We start from the raw sequence: 24,541 nt of genomic DNA on the forward strand, positions 1-24,541 counted from the left end.
AAGTAATAATAAAATTATTTTTTTATTAAGTTTTATAATGTTATAGTTATATAATAAGTATACCTTCTAATTTCTAATAAATAAAAAATAAAATTATAATACAATATATACAAATATTTATAAATATCTTTAATTTTATTTGAAAAATCATAATTGTAGATATGTAATGAAATTATTTCTAGCTTCTTTTAATGACAATGGAAATTTAAAAAAAGTATTAATAAATATAAATATATAAAGTATAAAAGAGGCAAAAGAAAAATTGTAACATTATTAAGAGTTATAGCTTTAAAACATATATATGCTTTTATTTAGTTTTCAAACTCTGCGCTCTCACTTGTGTTTATCAAAATCTGACAATCCTCGGTAATTAGGGTTTGCATCCTCCAACTCTGAAGTTGCAATAGCAGAGAATGGGGCGCAAAGAGAAGGCGAAAGCTAAGGCAATAGAGGAGAACGGCGATAACCATTTTGGCGGCGCTTCCACGCCGTCTCTCGTCTTCAGCAGCGACGACGACGACGCCAACCAAGATCTCAGCCTCAAGATCGTCGAAAAAGCCATGCGAATTCGAGCAGCCAAGCGCGCCGCCCCAAACGATAATGTTTCGTCTTCCCAGACACTCGAACTCTCTGTGGCCCGAAACGTCGGCGTTTTGGATGTGCCCAGCGCAATCGCTGATTCTGAAGTGACGGAGAAGAAGAAAACAACTAAGTTGAAGATTGAGACTGGGGATCAAAGGGTGAGCCTTATTCCCTGTTTGTCTCATTCCATTTTTTGGATAAGAAAACTTGATGTTTTATTCTATTTGTTGTTATTGTTGAACTTCCTTTTGGTTTAATCACCCATACGCTCCTTGTGATTACAACACTGTTTTAGTCAAAGAGTTTCTGATTAAATTGAAATTTGAAACAACTGATAAAAGTGGAGCACAAATAATGAAGTTTTTATCTTAAAAAATGCAACTTTTACTTTCCCAAGTCTTTGGTGTAATATAATCTATTTCACTTGAAATAAAGGTTTAAAATTGCGTTGTGGTTGCAGCTTTGTCACTGATCTTGATATTGTGAAAATTGTGGTAAATGCGGTGGCGAAACTGTGGTCGTGGAAACATTGATAATGTTGCCAAAATCGCTATTTGCAGACCCATTTTTGAAACCTTGCCTAAAATATATTGTTTTTGTGAAATATTATCAAATTCAAATTTCCACTTGGACTACCACGTTTATGATAATGTTTGTTTGAAAAATGTATTTTTTGTCTTCTTTAGGTTGTTATAGCCAAAATTGCTATTGCAGACCCATTTTTGAAACCTTGCCTAAAATATATTGTTTTTGTGAAATATTATCAAATTCAAATTTCCACTTGGACAACCACGTTTATGATAATGTTTGTTTGGAAAATGTATTTTTTTGTTTTCTTTAGGTTGTTATAGCCAATGAACATGAGACGGAGGAGATCATCAAAGATACTGAGAATCATGAGTCTGTGGAAGGAGGTGCAGTTCAGTTAGGCGACAATATGGTTCTGCGAAAGTTGCTTGTGAGTTGAAATCTTTAATATGAAATAACATTTTGAAAATACTACTGTCTATGAGTAAGGGTAGTCGGGTATATCATATCACTCTGTGTTTCTGTTCTATCAGCGGGGTCCGAGGTATTTTGATCCACCAAACAGTAGTTGGGGAGCGTGTTTCAATTGTGGCGAGGAAGGTCATGCTGCTGTGAATTGTTCAGTGGCAAAGCGGAAGAAGCCATGCTATGTTTGTGGTGTTTTGGGACACAATGCAAAACAATGTACTAAGGTACGTCTTATTACCAATTTTCCATCTTTTTATTGGTATATGACGGTTATTGAGATTTGCATTATGTTCCTGCAGACACAAGATTGTTTTATCTGTAAGCAAGGTGGTCACCGTGCTAGAGACTGTCCGGAGAAGCACACAAGTACTCCCAGAAGCATTGCAATTTGCTTAAAGTGTGGAAATTCTGGGCATGATATGTTTGGATGCAAGAATGATTATTCACTGGATGATCTTGAGGTTGTTCTGTTCATTCTCCTGCTTTTCTTTTACTGGAAAGTTTGAAATTTTTGGGTGAATTTGCTTAAAAAATAGTGACTTGCACTGTATCTGAATTGCTAAGTTACTGACTGTTTGTCTCTTTCTTCTGTTTAATTAGGAAATTCAATGTTATGTCTGCAAGAGACTTGGCCACTTGTGCTGTGTCAATTCTGATGATGCAACACCAGGAGAAATTTCTTGTTACAAATGTGGTCGGTTGGGTCATACAGGTTTGGTATGTTCTACTTAATGGCTTTTTGGTCTTGCTTTATGCCCTTATGCATAATCTAGGCTACTCTTCCTGTGTGACTCTCTTAATGGGGGGAATTTGTTTATTTTTTTTTTCTGATTGTCATTTTTTTAATACTAGATCCACCAGGACGTTTGCAAGATTATTTTTTTTAATGGAAATAAATGTGCAAAAAACTTATCAATGAAAGTTAAAATAGCCTGAAAATATTCAAACATTACTTTCGAAATTACTTGTTAACATGTATGCAATGAAGAACAGATGACAAAAAGCCTTATTGAACTTCCTTTACTCCCTTCAAAATATGAAGTTGTTCTTGCATTCTTTTGATAGCAATTTTAACCAAAGAGGACTAACGTCTTAAGCTATAGTACTAGGTAATATATGATTGTTGGAGAAGGGACAAGTGATTTTATATACTGTCCGTCTCATCTATAAGCAGCAATGGCTCTATTTTAAACGTTTAAAGATTTTCAGGTCTTGAAACTTAGAGCTAGCATATATAAATTTACGTGTTAATTGATGCAGGCATGTTCAAGGTTGCAGGATGAGATTGCAAGTGGAGCGACACCTAGTTCATGCTTCAAATGTGGTGAAGAAGGTCACTTTGCCCGGGAGTGCACAAGTGCTGTAAAGGTACATTTCGGCATATTTATTGACTGACTATTTTTTCTTTAAATTATTATAGCTGTTTACTTTTTGTTTTTATTGTTGGTCTGAGTATCTTGTGGCTTAGAGTAAGTAGTTTTATGGCTGCTTTGCTTTCCTCCGCAGACAGGAAAGAGGAATCGTGACTCATCACGCACAAAAGATAAAAGACCCTATAAAGAAAATGATTACATAGGAAATAGATCAGCACCTAATGATATGGGTGTAGCTCGAAGAAAGAAACGATCTCCTGCAGAAGAAAGAGGAGGCTTTTCTCTTCCCAAGAAATCAAAGAGTAGAGGTGGCTGGATGCAGGAGCATCCTGCCGAAGAAAGAGGCTTTACAACTCCAAAGAAATCCAAGAGTAGAGGTGGCTGGACAACGGAGCATCCTGCGGAACATAACGGCTATACAACTCCTAAGAAATCCAAGAGTAGAGGTGGCTGGACCACAGACCATCCTGAAGAATTCTTTCCTCCCATGGCCACAAGGAACAGCTATAAGTTTTCAGGGTCACCATATTCCAGAAGCACTAAAATTCATTCCTTTGGTAGTGGAAGTCATACTCCAAGTTATAAATCTTCTAAGGTATGGACTGTTCATCAGGGAACCCCTATGTCCCAAGTTTCAGCTTGGTCAAATCATCATAGGTTTTCAACATCAAGGTTTGGAAACTCTAGTACTGGAGGGCATGGTAGGAATTACAGCCAGTGGCAGTGATCGTGTATGCTGGATTATGTCCTGTGCCATTCCTTTTGTAAACTTGTAAAACAACGTCCGCTAGTTTTTGTGGTAATTCCTACCTGTTAAGTTATCTGTTTTATGTTACTGTAGTAATTCTTTCAAATTTATGGATTTGTTTAAGTGTGCTACGTGTTGAACTTCATTTTTGTTTGTACCACACTGCCTGAGTCAAGGGGAATAGTATACTATGATTTGAACGTAATACCTTTTGGCTCTTCTACAGTTATCTTTTGAAAAGAGCAAATAAATCCTGCTATGATTTAAGGCGTGTGGTCACAATAAACTTTTATTTACAAAAGGCTAATTCCAGCAACGTCATACTTTTTGCCCATGTAGTATGGCAATTTCAGGCGTGTGTTAGGATGCTTGCAATTGATTTTTTTTTTCTCGTTACAATTGTTTCCATTTGAAAGGGGTTAATCTGATGGTGTGTGCCTTCATTGCTGAATTGTTTCTTGGAGTTTTGAGAGGATTGCGGAAGCTTGATGGAGGGAATGGAAAAAGGATGATTCCAATGGAACTATGGATTCTTTGAAGATGCACAAAGAGTAGGGAGAGTGATTGGTTAGATCATATCACTTGGGGAGGTGAAAAAGAAGACCAAAGATGTCTATCCTATAGATGTTTAGACAAGAGAGTGAGTAGGCTAACAATTTGACAACATAACACTCTAAAATTGATCTTATCAATTCATGAGTCAAGCACCTTAATTTAGAGAAGAGAAGACTCAACATTTTGGAGTTAAAATTTAAATAAAACTCTCCAATGAGAAGGTGTCATGCTTTTCATGTTTAGCTCACATCTTCCATGCTAAATCCTCTCCACTCCTAGATTGCCGTGTGGATGTCCATGTGTTCCATACCATGGTAATTTTCATCCTCTAATATACCCTAAACGTTTTAGGTTATATTGGGTTCAAAGAAGTCTAATTGTTACTCTAACTAGTCACTTTTAATTCTAACTAGATCTATTTTATTATTGACTCAAATACAAGTCCAAAAATCTGTTACTTGGCCCAAATATTTGATTTGTTTCTTCCTGCACTAAAATATGTTCTTCATACAAAACATGAAAATACTTTTTTATCCTTCTTGTGCCACCTCCATATTTAGGATTATATAATTCATAATGGTATTCTGAATTATATAATCTGGAAGTTTGGATTTGATAATAGCTTATGGGTTATGTAATCCAGATACGTATTTGAAAAAAGGCTTACAGATTACAAAATCCAGAAGTTAGAAAAGACTAATCATATATATGATTACATAACCCAGATTTGATAATAGCTTCTGGTTACGAAATCCAGATACTAATCATGTATTTGAAGAAAAGACTTTCGAATTATGTAATTCGGAAGCTAATTACGAATTTGAAAAATGATTTTTGAATTACGTAATCCAAAATATTACATAGGGACATTTTTGGAAAATACAAAATTTATGGAGGTGGGAGAAGAATATATGGAGATGCAGAAAGAAACAATCTTATTTTATGCTATTAGACCCAATCATGAAATCCTAAACAACTTAATACAATTTATTTAAGTTAAAGTTGATCCAAATGTTGACTAGGCAGCCGAAATTCAGTTTTTTTGTGTTCTTCTAACTAAAGCTTTAGTTTATGTTTTGATGAGTTGGAACTATTCTTGGATATATACATTCCTTCATCCTAGAGTTGTCCTCTTAGTTGGACCTACAAAAGTTCAATTAAACCTATATTTACAAATAAATTCATAAACAACCTCTAGGTCTTCATCTTCCTTATTATGTGATTGTGTGTCATTGTGACTCTACCATCATAATTTATACTATTTTTAAAAAATATTTTTCGTTTATATAATTTTTGTATGATTGTATCCTTTGTATAGTCACGTTGTAGTAACTGCATTTGCATTTGTGATAACTGATGTACTGTTTGTAATAGCTGTTTTAGTAAATGTGTAGTTAATTGTTTTAGGTGTAAAATAATATTATCTGTTTTTTTGTTTGTGATAATTGTTATGTTGGTAACTTTTTTTCAATTATGTAATGAAAAATATACTTAAGGAGGGGATGGTAATGCGGCTGTCCGTCGCGCATAGACCCGCTTTGTGTTTGATCCATAAAATGCGGATCGGATTGGCTCTCCCTGTGTAAGGAATGTAGACTCATTTTACTGGCCCGCCACGTAAAGAGGTAACTCGCAGGCATGCGAGCCAGCCCTTATAAGAATATTTTTTTTAAAAAATTAAAATTTCATTAAATATAAAAAAAAAATTATTCTTATTACTGAAAAATTAAAATTTATCCGTGTTTCAATTCATTCAATTAAGATAAAAATATAAATTCAAGTATGAGAATTGTTAGAGGACTTGATTAAAAATAATTAAAAAATTTCTTTGCATCTATTTTTTATGTAAATTATTCTTGCCGGTTAACTTGGATGGAAAGCTTCGCTTCTAACCTGTCTCCTCTAGATTTTGTTATGTGTCTTTTCGTTACATTGGAATGTGACTCTATTGGGACAAAGAGACTCTACTTGTTGATCACACTCCGACGATCAAGTCAACAAGATCATACAAAATAAGATAAGTATTTAGTTTCAGTCTATTATTCAGAAACAATGTAGCTTTACCTGGGGTCTCAAGCCCTTTTTATAACTACTCTTGTAACAAATGTTACTTACGAGAATATAATCTCAATTGAAAACATACGTAATAGGAAAACATTCTATTTACGAGAACCTTCATTCATGGTGCTAACAACAGAAAAAAATCTTGTGTACCTTTATTTTCGGGTGCTCTCTACTCACTTAACAACATTACGTATGTATTTATTTAACTAACAACCATATATATACACTTATTTATAGGTTAAAATATATATTTATCTAACAACTTCATATTAATATATGACAAAATTTATTATTTTAATTATTCTCCATCGGGCTTACCAACAAAATTGGGCCAAACTCATGACCCACTCTCTGGGCCCAAAAGTCGAGCTGACCATATCCACATGCCTAGACCAAGGTCCCGAGCACTCAAACACTCCTGATGTGAATGCAATAGCAAGAATACATGATTCTTTGACATTCTTAGAAACAACTTGAGTTGGTCATGAATTGACACTTTAATTAGAATTGGATCAAGGTTCTACTTCAAGAACTCACCAAGACTTTGCACCGAACCAAAGCTCACATGGAAGTCCATGTATTGTCAAATTGAATCACAACCACTAGAATTGAAGAAATAACAATTGAACTCAGCCAAAGAAAGGAAACTACCGAACAGAATTGAAAATTCAGCAAGGCACCGAAATAGAATTGAAGAACAAGTAAGCTAGAACATGAACATGAAGAAGAAACAAAGAATGAGAATAGAAAACTTATGGAGATGGAAGAATAGGTGAGTGATCACGCCACTTAGAGTGTGGATACTCCAAGATTAGTGTGCTGCCGCCACTTGAGGTTCACCATTGACACCCAAGATAAGACTTGATGAAGGCCCCAAAGCTCTTCCAATTTCTCTCTCAAATTGAGTAGAGTTTTCTTACTTCAAATTCCAAATCTGATTTGTACAAGCTAAGCACCTTTATTTATAGCCTATAAGGTGCTGAAATGCAAAGCTAATCAAATGCAAATGTGCCCCTAAATGACATGTAATTTCGGTGCCAACTGGTGCATGAAGGAAGTGTGACTTTCCTTCCTAGTTTGGCACCTCCTAACTCATATCTACACTTCCCCTAGCATCCCTTACTAAGTTCACACCCTCCTAAGCTTCTACTATTTCTAAACTACAACTGAGGATGCTTTTACAAAAGAGGTTTCTTATGTTTCCCTCTAAGCACCTTCCTAAAGACTATTCTATATATTTTCTACTTAAAGAGAGATATTCAAAATGAAGCCTTTTATTTGAGAGTTTTTTGTAGACTTCTTTATCTTTAGGCTTGATCTTCTCTTTGACTTCTTTTAATTTGTGAGAAGACTAGAAGGAAGAACTTCAAATGTGTAGGTGAAAATCCTCTTCCTTCATTAATAAAATCCTCTCCTATTGGATATCCATCAACTCCTGTCCGATACACAAGCCCTCCAGGCTCGAGCTGAGCTTGGCTAAGCAAAGAGGCTTTCGAGTGCTTTGGCGACTGACATGATGGTTTCTCGGTGGGTGGGCGTAGCACGGTGCACGAAGTGTTTATGAGGTGATGTTTCTTCTCCAGCCTTCCACTTCCTCACTCCAAAAACTCTCGCGCTCGAATGACCTTCAACGAGAGAGCTTTTCCTTCGACATGGCTTCCACAAATGCCTTCGTGAAGTTCCTCCATGATACGGGTTCACTGATCTCCACTTATGCAAGTGAGGATTGGGTGGGTATAACTGTGACAGAACAACTTACTATCTATCAGGGTATACTTCCCCGCATTCCTCTTAATCGCCTTAGCCTGGTTTTGCAGGAAGCAAACCATCAACTAAGTAACATTGGTAAGGGGTTATCCAAGTCTCTGTGGTACCGGCTTGTAGGACCTCAAAAGACTCATATCCCAAGAACCCATAGGTGGTTATCTTGGGAACTTTCAGGGTCGCCTGGGCCATCGAATGATGCCTTCTTCTCTTTTTTAAGCTTACCCCCAAGATCTTCACGCGGTTGACCTCAACTAGTTCCTCTTCTGCGATCTTAGGCGACTTCAAGGTCTCCTGAATGACTGACCTTTGTCGACTTCCCTTCCCCGAGCTTGCTAGTTTGGACAACAGGTATACTTGGGAGTTCTGCTCTCCAGGGACGTGAACGAGCTCAAACGTAGAGAAAGTTGCTTTCAAGAGCATGACATACCTGAGATACGAGGTTAACTGCGGATCCTTGGCCTGGTACTCACCCGTGATTTGCCCATTAACAAGCAACGAGTCACTCTTCACCAATAAGCTTCGTGTTCCCAACTCCTTAGCTAACAACATTCCCTCTATTAAGGCCTTATACTCAACTTGATTGTTTTTTACTTTGAAGGCGAATCTTAAGGCTTGCTCGATAAATAGTCCACTTGCCCCTTCTAAAATGACCCCAGCTCCACTCCCTTGTTGATTGAAGGATCCATCTATCGAATGGCCCACTAGAAGTCATTAGGATCAGGATGAGGATCCTCTGATGTAAGCTCTAACATGAAATTAGCATACATCTGGCCCTTAATCGGCCCCTGGGTTTCATATTGTATATCAAACTCGGATAGCTCAACTGCCCAACGGACCATCCGACCTGCTATGTCGGGCTTTTAGACGACCTTGCGAATGGGCAGATCAGTCATAACAATCACAGTAAAACTATGTTGCCGAGCAGTGAATACCACGGCTAAAGTGACCTTCTCAATGGCTTGGTACCGCGTTTTTGGTCCCATGCAATACTCACAAAGTAGATAAGCTTCTGGACCTTATCTTGATTTTGCACAATGACTGAGCTGATTGGCCAATCTGTGATCGCAAAATAAAGACGAATGGGGGAAACACAGGGACTGGCGAAGTACTCTTTCAACTTGGTGAAGGCTTCTTCACACTTACCAGTCCACACAAACCGGTTGTTCTTCTTGAGGCATTGAAAATATGGATACCCCTTATCTCCACTAGCTGACAAGAAACGAGATAGGGCAGCCATGCGTATAGTTAACTGCTGGACCTCCTTCACGTTGACAGGGCTTCTCATCCATATGATTGCACCACATTTGTCGGGGTTCGCCTTTATACCCCTTTCAGTCAGCAAAAACCCAAGGAACTTCCCTGCTTCTACCTCGAACACACACTTCTCTAGATTCAACTTCAAATTATACTTAGCTATTGTCGTGAATAGCTCCTTAAGACAACAATGTGCTAGTCTTTCTTTTCGGTTGTAATGACCATGTCATCTACATATGTCTGTATGTTTTGCCCAAGAATTAGGGCGAGGATCCTGTCCAACAACCTCTGGTAAGTGGCACCATCATTTTTAGGCAAAAAGGCATGAACTTTTAGCAATAGCAGGCGAATTCAACTGTAATCTTGCTCTCGTCCGTCGGGTGCATACAAATTTTTTTGTACCCCGAGAACACGTCTACCAAAAAGTTTGTACTTGGAAGCGGGTAAGAATCATTAGGACAAGCTTTGTTCAGGTCGGTGAATTCGACGCACATCCTCCACTTCCTGTTGGGCTTTCTCACTAACACAACATTTGCTAACGACTCAGGGTATTGGATTTCCCTTATGTGGTTAGCATTCAGGAGCTTCTGAGTCTCTTCTCTGATGATCAGGCGCTTATCCTCATTAAACTTTCTCCTCTTCTAGGCCACTGGCCTGACCTTCTCATTCATAGTAAGCCTATGGCATAAAAATCTGGTCTATCCCGGGCATGTCCGCAAATGACCATGTGAAAGCATCCATGTGCTTTGATATCATCTCAACTATCTTATCCTGCAACTTTTTGCATAACGAGGTGTTGAGCTTGAACTTCTTCCCTTTTATTTCCCTTTCTTGAACCTCACTAGCAGGTCCGGGTTTTGTCTCATTGACGACTCCAGCCTCCACAATCCCTTCTGGCTCTCCCACCTGAATAATGATTGAGTATGTTCCCCTTTTGTTCTTCAAGCTACTCTCGTAGTATTTTCATGCCATCTTCTGATCAGACCTGATGGTAATTGCTCCTCCCTTAAGAGCAGGCAACTTCATCTTCATGTGTGTCGTTGAGGCTACCGCACCCAACCTGTTCAAAGAAGGTTTTCCCCAAAGCAAATTATAGGCTGAAGATGCACTAATTACAATTTACTTTACAGTAATCGTCCTAGTCGAGGTGCCATCAGAAAAAGTTGTTCTCAGCTCGATGTGCCCCCGCACCTCCACCTGATCTCCTGCGAAGCCAACCAAGCACTCATCGTACGACCTCAACTGGTCGGGAGATAACTACAAACCGTTGAATGTTGACCAGAAGATCACGTCAGTTAGCTCCCCTAGTCAATGAGAACTTTGTGTACCTTCCTTCCCATGGTAACAAATATCATCACTGGATCATCCTCGTGAGGAACCACATCTTCCCTGTCAGAGCTCATGAAGTAGAGAGCGGGATCTGGTGGATGGTCAGGTCTCCTCACCTCCAGGGACATCACTGCTCGTGCATGTCGTTTACGCTTAGAAGCAGAGTTCCCTCATCCAAAAAATCCTCCCAAGATGGTGTTCATCTCTCCATGAACTTGTATCTTATGCATTGTGTCCCTGAGGAAAACTTCTCCCTTTGGCTTTTCCTGATCAGCCTCAAGGTATTCCTTCAAGAACCCTTCCTTCACCAAGCTCACCAATTGGTGACCCAGAGTTATGCACCACTCGACGTTGTGCTCAAACCCCTTGTGGAACTCACACCAAACGTCCTTTCGTGGCCCTAGATTCTTGTCAGTGTTATAAGGAAACTTCAGCTTGTCCACTACCCCTGGCAAGCCAAGCAATTCCTTGTAGCATACTTGGAACTTGGGTCAAAATGTCAACTCCCCTCTGGGCTTCTTCTTGGGCTCGTTTTTCTTGGCTGCATATGGTGCCTACCTCGAGTCCATTCTTTTCTTGGCCGAGGTTTCATTAACCCTTAAAGGTCAGGCTCGAATGCTCTCCTTAGGCCTAGACTACCTTAAAAATGAGCTGCCATGCTCCGTGGCCACAACCTCCTCCGTATTGATATGGGCAACAACCTGTTGTCGTATCTCGAAAAATGTCTCCGTTGAATTTATGATCGCCGAATTAGTGAACATCCTTGCTGCAATCCCTTGTTCGAAAGCGGTGACCATCACATCTTCATGATGGGTCTGGAGTAAGAAGTGCCCAAAATCAATTCATCAACGACTCCTCCTCCTTCTGTCTCACGTTGAATAGGTCACACAACATTGGAGGCTTGACCTGGTTGATAGAGAACTGTTCTCTAAACAGTTTGGAGAACTACGCAAATGAGGTGATGTGGCCATCGGGAAGCCCACTGAATCACTGTAGGGTTGTACCTGTGAATGTGCTCATGAATATCTTGCACTGAATAACATCCGCTCCTCTGGAAACAATCACCTGGGCATTGAATGTCGTGAGATGATTTTCACGATCTTCCACCCTTGTGAAAACAATCTTAGGCGTGATGTAGTGTGGTGGCACAAGCTAAAGTAGAACACGCTGATGTAGATTTTTGCGCAAGTTCTCATTGGTCTTGCACAATTCCTTGTTGACTACTCGGGAAGGCTCTATTTTTGCCATCAGCTGATCCTGCAGAAGCACCTGCTCAGCTCGGGATTTTGCTTGTAGCCTCTCTTGCTTGTTTTTAGCTTGCTGGATCCGTTCGTGCTCTTGTTTGTACTGCTTATTGGCTTTCTAGAGATCCCTCATGGTCTCCCTGAGTTGCTGTAAGGTGTGGACATCACTTCCTTCAGATCCCGATGGTCCCTGCCTAGTGTTCCTCATCACATTGGAAGGGTTTAAACAAGAATGTGGGTGAAATCAGATTTTATCAGGCCCCATGGTGTGTGCCAAATATTCTCGCCAATTGACTCTCGCAGGTTGACTTGGGTGGAAAGCTCTGCTTCTAACCTGTCTCCTCTAGATTTTGTTCTGTGTCTTCTCATTGCACTGAAATGTGGCTCTGTTGGGACAGAGGGGGTTGCACTTATTGATCACACTCCGACGATCAAGTTAGCGAGAGCATATAAAATAAGATAAGTATTCAGTGTCAGTATAATATTCAGAAACAACATACCTTTTCCTAGGGTCTTAAGCCCCTTTTATAACTACTCTTGTAACAACTTTCACTCACAAGAATATAATCTTAACTGAAAGCGCACGTAAGAAGAAAACATTGTGTCTACAAACATCTTTACTCATGGTACTAACAACAAAAAAGAATCTTGTGCACCTTTATTTTCGGGTGTTATCTACTCACTCAACAACTTTACGTATGTATTTATTTAACTAACAACCATATATATATATATATTAATGCATACACTTATTTATAGCTTAAAATATATATTTAACTGACAACATATTAATATATAACAAAATTTATTATTTTAATTATTTTTCATCACACTAACCAACAAAACTAGGCCAAACTCATGGCCCACCCTTTGGGCCCAAAAGCCGAGCTGACCATACCCACATGTCTAGACCGAGGTCTCAAGCACTCGAACACTCCTGTCCAATACATAAATGTATAAGAGTATCTTATCAAAATTTTGCTACAAAATATTTTAATGAAGATGAGTAATATTTTAGCTATCCTATTGAAATTTTTTCTTCATATATTTTTTTTATTAACAAATTTAAAATATAAGACTTTACTTTAAACTAAATTCACTCTTTTAGATGATTAAAATAAAATATTTTTTCTTTAGTATATCAAATTTATTTATTTTAAATAAAATAAAATAAAGATCTCACTGCAATAATAGGTAAAAGAGTATGATTTTTTTTGTTAAAAAAATAAAATAATTTTTTTATTTATGCGGGTTTGCCTGTATGTAGCTATTAATCCTTTGTAATATTTTTACTAGTATGATTGCTAATGTGACTTGAAAATTTGCTCTTCTAAATGGATATATATTTTTCTACATTTTTTTTTTCAGTAATTTATGTCTTGCTAAATAACATTTTTATTAGGAGATTGCTTGTTTGTTTTGCTAGAAATTACAATAATTGAATTTGGTTTGTTATGTTGTAAGAAAAATTATAATTGGTGGAGAATTTAGTGCACTTCATAAATTGACTTCCACTCAATTCCTTTTTAAATTTTCAAAATTGTAATTTCGGAAATGAGAATTCTGAATTCAAAAAATACAAAATTCACTTCGGAAATCAGAAAAATGTGTATTGTATTTTATTTGTTTTCCTTTTATATAATAGTATTTTTGTTATTTTATGTAAAAATTTGATGCTGGTTCAAATTTGATGAGGTGCGGGAAGTAATTCTCTTCAGTTTTGGGCGTTACATTGTGAGAAGGATAATCAGCGAAGAATAAAACTTATCTTTTTAATGATTTCTTATATCTCTAGTTATTGTATATTTCGCATTTATAAGGGTGCTTGAAATTAATTTTACACAAGTAATTTTTTTCATTTTAAAAAAATATAATAACTCCAATACTTCAGACTACTTTAATCCTAATCCATTAACTCATAGCAAATATTTTGTTAGTAATGATAAATATTATTTTTTGGCTAATATCTAGACAACATTAATAATTTAGGTGTCTATAAATAACTTTTTGAATATTTAATCAAATAAATAAACGTTTCTTGTAAGTTAAAATCAATGTATAACGTTATTGGTTCACGAAATAGTGCGACATCTTACACTCTACTTATGTCAAACTATATTATTAGTTAAAGTTATCACACTAATAATCATTAAGTGACTTTAGACCAATAGAAACCTGAAACCTAGAACCTAAACGTGACCTATTGACAATAATATAAGTGTGTTCTCATGGACTAGTTGGAATGTGGGAGCCTGAGGATTATCCATAGACACGGAAGAAATTTGTGTGGAAATAAAATTTAGATTTAACTCACCTCCTCATTGAATAGAGACTGGGAAGATTGATCTTGAAAGATTCGACGACATTTAGTCAGATTTGAAAATTCAGTCTTTGGAACTCTAGTTTTTTTTGGAACTTGATTGTATTGGATAGGCCATCATGTAAAACATGTCTATCATATTGCCAAGGCCTTCCTAAAAGAAGATGAGATGCTTCCATGGGCACAACATCACATAAAACCTCATCTTTATACTTTCCTATTGCAAAGTTAATGAGAACTTGTTTATTTACCATGACTTCACCTACTTCACTAAGCCATTGTAATTTGTAGGGCTTGGTATGAGAGATAAGGCTAACTTCTCCACAACTCTTGTACTAGCCACATTAGTGCAACTTCCCCCATCAATAATCAAGGAACATAACTTGTTGTTGATAAGACATCGGATGTGAAAAATATTTTCTCTTTGAGTATCATTCAAAGATTTTGGAATTGTGCCCAACATACGTCTTACCATCAATAAGTCACCTTCACAAGGACTTTCACTCTCATTTTCACTTGATGGTCTAGAAGGTGAAGAATGCCTAGGTGAATTGGAATCATGCTCACTAACTACAATGCCTTCATGCATGTACATACTTCGTTTAGAAGGGCAATTAGCAGCAATGTGACCATATCCCAAACATTTAAAACACTTTTGACTAGACGATTTAATTGGGGATTTAGGCCTAGAAGTAGATGGCGTAGGATCCTTGGGTTTAAAAGAAGAATCTTTGGAAGGATGTTTAGAAAAAGAATTTTTGTTTCTCCAAGACTTGGAGTAGTATCCATCATTGGAAGCATTTTTGAAAGAGTTTTTCTTAGCAAGTTGGGCTTCCACCTTCATTGCAAGATGAACTAAAGAGTCCAATGATGAATACTCTTGTAACTCAACAATGTCTTGAATATCCTTCCTAAGACCACTCACAAACCTAGCAATCATAGCTTCCTCACTTTCTTCTAATTCAATTTTAAGCACAAGCGTCTCTAGCTCCTTGTAATATTCATCCACATTTAGCGTGCCTTGTTGAAACCGTTGGAGTCTCAACATGAGGTCTTTCCTAAAATGTGGGGGCACAAACCTAGCGTGCATATGATCCTTTAAAGAGTTCCAAGAGTCCACGGGAGGACCCTTGTGATAGATAATATCCTTTACAATTCCATGCCACCATTTCATGGCATAATCACTAAACTCTAGGGTGGCTAGCTTAAGCTTATGCTCATTGTACCGTCCCGTATCCGGGCGTTGACTAAGTCAAGGTCAAAGTCAACACCAGGAGTCAAAGTCAACACAAGGCGTCGCCTGGGTAAAGAGGCGCCACGTACTAGTGACGCCAAGAGGAAGCGTCGCCAAGGCAAGGTGTTGCCTAGGTGAAGGCGTCGCCCAACCAGGGCGTCGCCCAGATCAAATATTACTAAGGCAAGGCAATCACAGTGTAGTTCCCCGATACCCATGGGTAGGAAAGACCATGGAGGGAGTGGCGCCGTGGGAAGGCCTCAGGTCCCGATGATCCGGGAGAGTGATAAAGAGAAGAGAAAGGTGGCTTCAAGGCCATAGTAACAACACCAGTGTAGGGCAGCCTGACTCGTGAAGTACCCCTGCCGCCCCAGATACGCCTTTGGGACAGATACGACTCAAGAGGAAGGTCACGCCCAGGGTAGCCGGGTGCAGGGTACGAGAGGAAGGCAGATACGCTCTCAAAGTGAGTGACTAGATGATTGGGGGCATGAGTTGGCACCCAAAAAGTCACCCCTTGCGCAGTGGCACTCCCAAGCAGGAGGACTCACGTAGAAACGTCCCCAGATGGGGCCATGACGCTGTGAGGCCCTCCACGAGTACGACAGCCAGATCAGAATGGAAACACCCTTTAGCCAGGTATCAGGTAATTAAAGTCATTTAGTACAGTTTCCGTTTCGAGCGTTTAAGGTACTATAAAGGCTCCCAAGCGTTTCAACGTCTTAAATGCGCTACGTTTTCTAATTAGACACGCTGATTGAGTGCGTTACGTTTGTGATTAAAAGCGCTTTAAGGCGCTTTAAATGCTTGGGTAGTTTAAATAGCGCTGAGAATGTTGGGAAGGGGGTTGGAAGTTTTGGCAAATTTTCCCAGAATACACTCCAGTTGCTTGCTCGAAGTCGTGAGGCTACGCACAAGGGACTGGAAAATAGGTTGTTTGCCAGAGCGAGAATAGACACACAATACACAGTTCTTTTTACTACCTTCAGAGTGCCATACGCGGTGCTCAGATACGGAGGTGCACAATTTTGGTGTTTCTTGCTGGCTGACTTGAGCGTCGGAGTGCAAACGGCCGCTAGGGCGCCCTTTTGTCCTCTCCTTGCAGGAATCCACAGGTAACCAGTGGGAAGGAGTCCCTAGCTGATGGTTGAGGTCGCGCACAAAGACGTCCCAGGTCAACCGGACGGAACATTTGGCGCCCACCGTGGGGCCCGATATAAAACATCTGTCCCATCACAAGTTCGAGAAGATCTACCAAGTCACAGTAACGTTGGAGGAGGTTGGAGTGACAATGGCCCCACCAGACGAGGTACAGCACGCGCAGCCCCAGCAGAACTATCCATGCAACAGGTCCTGGAGATAATGAGGGGGCTGCAGCAGGATATGGCGGAGTCGAAGCTGGAACAGGAACGCATGCAGGCAGATCTCGAAGCCTCGCATGAGAGGAATGAAGAGCTCCGCCACGTAAATGAGGAGTTGCGCCGGGGTCTGAGAAATGATCGGGGGCAACGTGGACATGACGAGATGGAGAACCATTCCCCACCAAGGGAGTTTTCCACTCCCTTCTCGCAGGAGATTCTGGATGCAGTGATCCCGAACACGTTCGCGGGGCCCAAGGTGATCTTCACCGGGATGGAGGACCCTGAGACGCACCTTGCTGCATTTCACACACAGATGGTCCTGGTAGGCGGTTCTGACGTTGCCAAATGCAAGCTCTTTATGAGCACCTTGATTGGGATGGCTATGGACTGGTTCATCAGCCTCCCGGACGGTCATATCACAACTTTCCGCCAATTGTCACGATTGTTCAGGGAACAATACTTAGCAAACAAGGCCCCGCCGCCGGTCTCCTACGATTTGTTTGATGTGAAGCAGTATCAAGGGGAGACCCTGAAGGAATACATCAATCGCTTCGGGGCCCAGGTCGTGAAGGTTGGTACGACAGAGGAGCCTATGATCGTGTACGCGTTCGTGAAAGGCGTATGCCCCGGTCCTTTTGGAGAATCCATCATTCGCAACCGCCCTAGGACTTTTGCTGAGCTACGGCATCGGGCGGTAGAACATATTGCTTCTGAAGGGGAGGTGTGCGTGAAGTGCACCAGCGTCGTACCCTCACGCCCGAGGGGACCGGCACGAGCTCAACCCGCCAGGGTCAATGAGACCACGACGGGAAGAAAGAAACCAGATGGGAGACGCCCCTACGAGGCCAGAAAGCCCTAGCCCCAGGGTCCAGCGGGAGGCGATCGCCCAGCCAGAGAAAGAGCGAGGCCGGCGAGATACAATTTTGTGGTGGATTTGAAGGACCTGATCGCCGTGCCTAATATAGCTGAGAGATTAAGGCGACCGACGAAGTCCGATAAGGTGTTGGGGCCTCGGAAAGACTCTTGGTGCGAGTTCCACGAGGCTTTCGGTCACCACATTGATAACTGCCTGTCGTTGGGTTACCAGTTGGATGAGCTGGTGAGAACTGGGTTTTTGAAGGATTATGTCGCGGAGCCCACGACGACCGCCACCTTGCCCCCGCCGGCGGAAGAGCCAGCACACGAGACGCCGGTTCTCGGCGAGGTCCATACCATAGCTGGAGGATTTTCCGGCGGAGGACCCACCGCCTCCCAGCGAAAGAAATACGCGAGGGGGGTCAACTCGATCGAAGAAAGGATCTCGGGTGAGCCGTGGGAGTCGGACCTCGTATTCACAAGAGGGGACCTCCGAGACGTGGTGCCGCACGACAATGACCCCGTTGTCATTTCGGTAGTCACAGCTGGAAGAAAGGTACACAGAGTCCTTGTCGACCAGGGAAGTTCAGCGGACGTCATGTTTTGGTCGACATTTAATAAGTTACGGTTGTCCCCCGACCTGTTGAGGCCCTAACAGGGTGCCTGTATGGGTTTGCGGATAACCAGGTGGAAGTCCGAGGCTACCTGGAGTTGAGGACTACGTTCACGGATGGAGAGGCCTCGCGTACCGAAAGTATCCGGTACCTGGTCGTGAACGCCAACTCCGCCTACAATATTTTGCTGGGCAGGCCGGCGTTGAACCGGTTGAACGCAGTATCCTCCACTCGCCACATGAAGATGAAGCTGCCGGACCTCAATGGCCAGGTGATAGTCATCAAGTCAGATCAGGAGGAGGCAAGGAAATGCTATGAGAACAGCCTGAAAACGAAGAGAGGCGTGTTCATGGTGTATGAGCGTCCGCCGAGTGCGGACACGACGATGATTGAGGCGACGCCTGCTGGGTCGACGCCTAACGAGGCCATACCCGCGATGGCGACGCCCGAAGCAGATGCATCCATGGAAGAAGGCCCTGACGACGCGGCGCCCGTGGAAGAGGCGGCGCCCGTCGAGGATGATCGCAGGGAACAGCCAGCGGCTAAAGCCGTGGAGAGGGAGATTGGCGGCAAAACGTTTAAGCTAGGAAGTTTGTTGAGCCCAGAAGAACAGGAAGGGGTGGCAGAGGTGATTTCACGCCACTTGGATGCTTTCGCATGGTCTGCCTCGGACATGCCCGGCATCGACCCTGATTTCTTGTGTCATCATCTCAGCATGGACGCTACGGTTTGCCCCGTGCGCCAGAGACGGAGAAAATTCAACGAGGAAAAACAGCAGGTGGTAAAGGATGAAACACAGAAGCTGTTGAGTGTTGGCCACATCAGGGAGATTCAATACCCTGAGTGGCTGGCCAACGTTGTCTTGGTGAAAAAGGCGAATGGGAAGTGGAGGATGTGCGTTGACTTCACGGATTTGAATAAGGCGTGCCCGAAGGACTCGTACCCATTGCCCAGCATTGACGCGTTGGTGGATAGCGCATCCGGCAGCAAGGTGCTGAGCTTCCTGGACGCATTCTCAGGGTACAACCAGATCAAGATGCACCCGAGAGATGAGAGTAAGACTGCATTCATGACTGAGACTTGCAGTTACTGTTATAAGGTGATGCCTTTTGGGTTGAAAAACGCGGGCGCCACGTATCAAAGGTTAATGGACAAGGTCCTGGCGCCCATGCTAGGGAGGAATGTGTACGCCTACGTAGATGATATGGTGGTGGCGTCGCAGGATAGGGCACAGCACATGGCAGACCTGGAGGAGTTGTTCGTCACAATATCCAAGTACCGCCTCAAGCTAAACCCCGAAAAGTGTGTTTTCGGGGTAGAGGCCGGTAAGTTCTTGGGTTTTATGCTCACAGAGAGGGGGATAGAGGCGAACCCCGACAAATGCGCAGCGATTATCGCCATGCGAAGCCCGACGTCGGTAAAGGAAGTGCAACAGCTGACAGGGCGGATGGCGGCACTCTCAAGGTTTGTTTCCGCCGGGGGAGAGAAGGGGCATACCACACCACGCCCCAATCCTCTACCATGGAGACGCCTTTTAGTTTGGTGTACGGGTCGGACGCGATGATTCCGGTAGAAATACATGAAAGCTCACCACGTTTTCAAAACTTTGTGGTGGAGGAATCCAACGAAGAAAGGCGGGTAAACCTGGACCTACTAGACGAAGCCAGGGAAGAAGCCAGAATAAAAGCTGAAGCGATGAAGAGAAGAGTAGAGCGGCAATATAGCTCTAAGGTAAAGCCGCGGCAGTTTCAGATCGGCGATCTAGTGATGAGGAAAGCCCACCCATACGAGCTGGAGAATAAGCTGTCTCCCAAGTGGACCGGACCCTTCAGAGTTACTGAGGCTAAGGGCAACGGTTCGTACAACCTAGAGACCTTGGATGGAGGTCCTATCCCGCGCAGTTGGAATGCAGCCAATCTGAAGTTTTATTTTAGTTGACTTATGTAGAGCAGCTATGTAACAGTCTTGATAAAGGGGACGCTCTTTTTCCCCTTCCGGGGTTTTTTAATGAGGTCACCCAAATAAAAGAAAAAACAAGTTTGAGAAAAAGCCGTGCCTTGGTTTTCAGCCTTTATCTTTCTCCGTTTGAAGTAATGTGAGGCGTCGCCAAGAAAGAAGGCGTCGCCTAGGTGAAGGCGTCGCCAAGAGAGAAGGCGTCGCCTAGGTGAAGGCGTCGCCAAGAGAGAAGGCGTCGCCAAGAAGACAGGTGTCGCCTGAGTGCAGGCGCCGTTGAGGAACATGACGAAGGAAAAGCGCACAATATACGAAACGTATGCAAAGTAAAGCGGCGTTGCAAAAAATCAAGTATGGTATAGAAAAGTTGATGTTACAAGCAATGTTCGATACAAATGGGCGTAATGCGGTTAGGGCAAATATTACAACTCATGCAAAATGCAAACGAGCCACTTCTCAGTGGCCATCGGAGTCAGCACTGGAGGAAGACGAAGCCCTGATCCTAGCCCGCAGAGCTCGGGTAAGTCGTGTCCTCCTCTCTTGGTTTATTTTCGAACCTGCACCAAGGGAGATAAATGTGTCAGAGACACCATGAAGCAAAACATGCACAGATAGAAAGCAATAAAGGCGGAAGTTTCTAGGGCAGTGACTCATACATATATACTTTTCGAGAGTTCCAGCGTTGAACTCCAAGCTGATCAAGGTGGCGGAGTCGAAACTTCCCGCCTCAACAAGAATCCGGCAAGCCACCTGGTCACTCGGAGCCAGCTTCTTGAAGGGTTTGGTTTTGAGGGCCCTCGCCTCCCTCACCCAGTACAGCGGAAAACCATCCAGAGCGGTGGGAACGAGGTCAGTGCAGCAGATCTTGAAGAACCGGCCTTTCCACCCGGTGAATGAGTTTTGGAAGGGGGTTAGGAGAACTCTCCCAGGAACGTTACTGAGAGTTACCCAGAGGTTGTGCCTTTGCCTCTTCACCTCAAAGAAGTGAAGAAAGAGGTCAACCGAGGGTGCACAACCCAGAAACCCGAAGAGGATGTCAAAGGCTTTGACAAAGGCCCAGCTGTTGGGGTATAACTGGACCGGAGCGACATTGATCTCCGTCAGCAGTTCCTTCTCGAACCGGGAGAAGGGCAGGCGCACACCGATGGTCTTGAAAACCACCTGGTAAAAGTAAAAGAAGGGGACCCCATCGTTGGCCCGTTCGTCTCCACACACTGGCTCCCCTAGAGTGCAAGGGAGCACAACAACGTCGTCGTCGTGCCTCCTCGCGAAGGCACGGTGGTTATAGGAACATGAATCCCCTTTGTGTTCCCTTATGGCCCTGGTGGAGAGTAAGCAGGAGCACTCGTCAAGAAGTTCCCTCGAAGCCCATGGATACAGGTCCTTGGGGTTGACCCTGGGGGGAGTAGCACAAGACGAAATTCTTGAACAGAGGTAGAGAGGGTTGAAGTTTTGGCAAGGGTAAAACACTGGAAGAACTCTTCGCAAGAAGAGAGGGTGTAAGTAGGTTACGAAGAGTGCAGAAATGATGAGAACAGTTTCAGAGTTTGAAGAGTTAAATATAGCGGTTAGAGCGCCAAACGACGCAAGTAGAAGTATTGCAGTTAGAGCGTTAAACGACGCGAATGGATGCACCGCACGATCGAGCCACGTGGCAGAAGACGAAAGGATGGCCCTGGCACCGCTGGTTAAACTCAGAAAACGTCGTATCGACAGAATACCCAGTGGTACGATGCGCCGTCGAAAGCGGGTCAGGGGCGCAGTAGGAGTCAGGACTCAGTTGAATGACTGAACGTCCCATCAGCCATACAAGAAGCGCCACGTGGATGGCACAGGCGAAACCTCGAGCTCTTCGCTGTCCTCAGGCGTCGACCAAGGCCAAGGTCAAAGTCAAGGTCAAAGTCAACGCCAAGGTAAAGACGACGCCCAAGGCGTCGCCAGCATAAGACGCCCGAGGCGTCGCCAGCATAAGACGCCCGAGGCGTCGCCAGCATAAGACGCCCGAGGCGTCGCCAGGAAAGGCGCAAAGGGGCGACGCCAGCGTGGGGCGTTGCGGGCGTCGCCAACCCAAACATCAGCAATGCCACCTCCCCGATACCCACAAGTAGGAAAGACTGTGGAGGGAGGCGAAAGCGAAGAAAGCAAAGCTAGTTAGCGGCGTCACCTCCCCGATACCCTCAGGTAGGAAAGACTGTGGAGGGAGGCGAAAGCGAAGAAAGCAAAGCTAGTTAGCGGCGTCGCCTCCCCGATACCCACAGGTAGGAAAGACTCTGGAGGGAGACGAAATCGAAGAAAGCAGAGCTAGTTAGCGGCGTCGCCTCCCCGATACCCACAGGTAGGGAAGACTGTGGAGGGAGACAAGATCGCCAAGCGCCAGCGAATCACTGGCAGGGTTGTTCCCCAAGACCTGCGGGAAGCAAAGACCGTGGAGGGAACAACCCCCCTCCCCTCGGAGCACCCGACGCTTTAAACACCCGGGGACGATACGGCGCTGATGTAGCAGGCCTCTCCTTAGGCGTGGGCGCCGGGCACTAAGAACCAGGGGGCGGATCGCTTTGGTGTTGGAGGCACCCCGTGGACGATACGGCCCCGTTAGGCGAGCCTCTCCACGGGCGTGAGCACCGACGCGCGACCTTAAACGGGTATAATACAGGCAAAACAACCGAAGCACGCGAAGGCAAAGAATGAGAGTAAGATCACACAGGCAGAATTCTATATCGCGAAGGCACGAAAGTAATCATACGAAATCCCAGAGTTATAACAAGAGTGCAGACGATTCAACGAAGTACAAGTTTATCAAAGAAGGTTAAAACAAGCGTAAAGGAATGGGCAGACGATCGAGGGTGGCGGCTCAATCGTCCATCTCCAGAGGCACGACCTTTCCATCAACAATGTGGTGAGTGGAATCGCAGTTGGAAATGTTGATCCCCGGGTTCATGCAGACAGCTTGGGCCAGAGCTTCCTGGAATCCCTCCTCGGAAGTGCCCGCCATCTCCTGGATGAGGGTCTTTTTGTCCTTCTCTAGTTCTCCAATGACAGCATCCCCGGAAGCTACCTGCTTCTCCAAGGCCTCCTTCTCCACGCGGAGCTGGCTGACCTCGACTTGCAGTTTGTCGTAGTCTGCCCGGAGAAGGCCCATAGCTTTGGCCTGGGCAACCATTTCCCCTTCCATCCGCTCCATTGCATCAGTTTGCTCACAGCAGCGGGCCTTCAAGTCCTTTTGAACTTCTTCGTAAGCTGCGGCTATGTCTTAAAGGCTCGTTACCTGAACTTTGAGGGCGACTTCCCGAGCGTAGAAATCGGTCTGGAGCTCCAACGCCTCTGCCAGTTGTCCCTCAGCCTCTACCTTGGACTCTTACACCTGCTTCAGGGTGGTTTGGTAAGCTTCGTTCTGGCGTCCCAGAGTTTTCTTTTCCTCCTCCAGGGCAGTTACCCTTGTTTCCAAGGCCTGGAGGGTATGGGTTTGCAAAGCAGCGTTTCTGGCCTGGGCGCGCCATTCAAGGGCCACCGCCAAGAAGGCCCCTAAGTAGAAGGGCATGCCCTCCTTCCTGTCGGAGCCTTCCGGCATCGTCCCACCACTGAAGCCCCTCATCAGATGCACGATGGGAGGAGGAATGGCGATGAGATCGGGGGCGGCAGCGACGGGAGCAGGGGAAGCAGAGATTTCTACTGGTGGCGGAAGTGGGGCCTCTTGGACTGTTGTGGGAGGAAGGGAAGTCGCACTTGGAGGGCTATCCCTGAAGGAATCCTCTCCCTGGGGCGACGCCTATGGTAGAAGGGGGACACACGCAGATTTCCTCCTCTTGAAGGGTGCCACGCCGTCCGATTCCTCATCATCCGATATAATTTCCAAGACCCGTTTCCCTTTGTCAAGGGGGGTTGGAGCCGGTGACGAGGCCACGGCTAGAGGAACGGCGGCGATGGGTAGAGGAGAGCCGGGAGTCTGAAGCGCCTCGGGGCTATGTGGGGATGATGGAGATGAGCCCAGTGGGGCTTCAGTGGTGATCGGTGGTGGCGGTGGTAGAGTTGGTGGGGGGATCGGATTAGCTGCAGGGACGGAGGAGGCGCCTGCCTTGGCAGCACGAGCCTCCTTCATCGCTTTCGCCAGCATCATCCTTTTGGAGGCGTCCATCACCGATCCTACATCCAGATAAATCAAGCAGCAGAAATCAAGGCCAAAGTAACTATTCAAAACTACAAAGCGCATAGATGCGTGAGATGCAAGTAACATGGCACCATGGAAAACAAGGGGAAGAGGCTGTGGGAACAAACATCCGGTAGCAAGGTGTTCA

The 24,541-nt window shown here is 43.8% G+C and overlaps 1 protein-coding gene across 1 annotated transcript; it reads left to right on the plus strand.

Annotated features, from left to right (window-relative positions):
* Positions 1–264: 264 nt before the first annotated feature.
* Positions 265–3,904, plus strand: LOC137830921 (protein air1-like). The gene is made up of 7 exons (XM_068638333.1): positions 265–740; positions 1,424–1,540; positions 1,644–1,802; positions 1,878–2,039; positions 2,179–2,295; positions 2,839–2,946; positions 3,085–3,904. The coding sequence occupies exons 1-7, from the start codon at positions 414–416 to the stop codon at positions 3,676–3,678; spliced, it is 1,584 nt and encodes a 527-aa protein (XP_068494434.1). The 5' UTR covers positions 265–413; the 3' UTR covers positions 3,679–3,904.
* The last annotated feature ends 20,637 nt before the right edge of the window (positions 3,905–24,541 follow it).

The sequence above is a fragment of the Phaseolus vulgaris genome, chromosome 6 (assembly GCF_000499845.2).
Source record: "Phaseolus vulgaris cultivar G19833 chromosome 6, P. vulgaris v2.0, whole genome shotgun sequence".
Lineage (NCBI taxonomy): Eukaryota > Viridiplantae > Streptophyta > Magnoliopsida > Fabales > Fabaceae > Phaseolus > Phaseolus vulgaris.

Coding starts and splice junctions, on each gene's coding strand:
- LOC137830921 (XM_068638333.1), top strand. CDS start 414: ATGGGGCGCAAAGAGAAGGCGAAAGCTAAGGCAATAGAGGAGAACGGC. Junction 741..1,423: donor TTGAGACTGGGGATCAAAGG/GTGAGCCTTATT, acceptor TGTTTTCTTTAG/GTTGTTATAGCCAATGAACA. Junction 2,040..2,178: donor ATTCACTGGATGATCTTGAG/GTTGTTCTGTTC, acceptor CTGTTTAATTAG/GAAATTCAATGTTATGTCTG.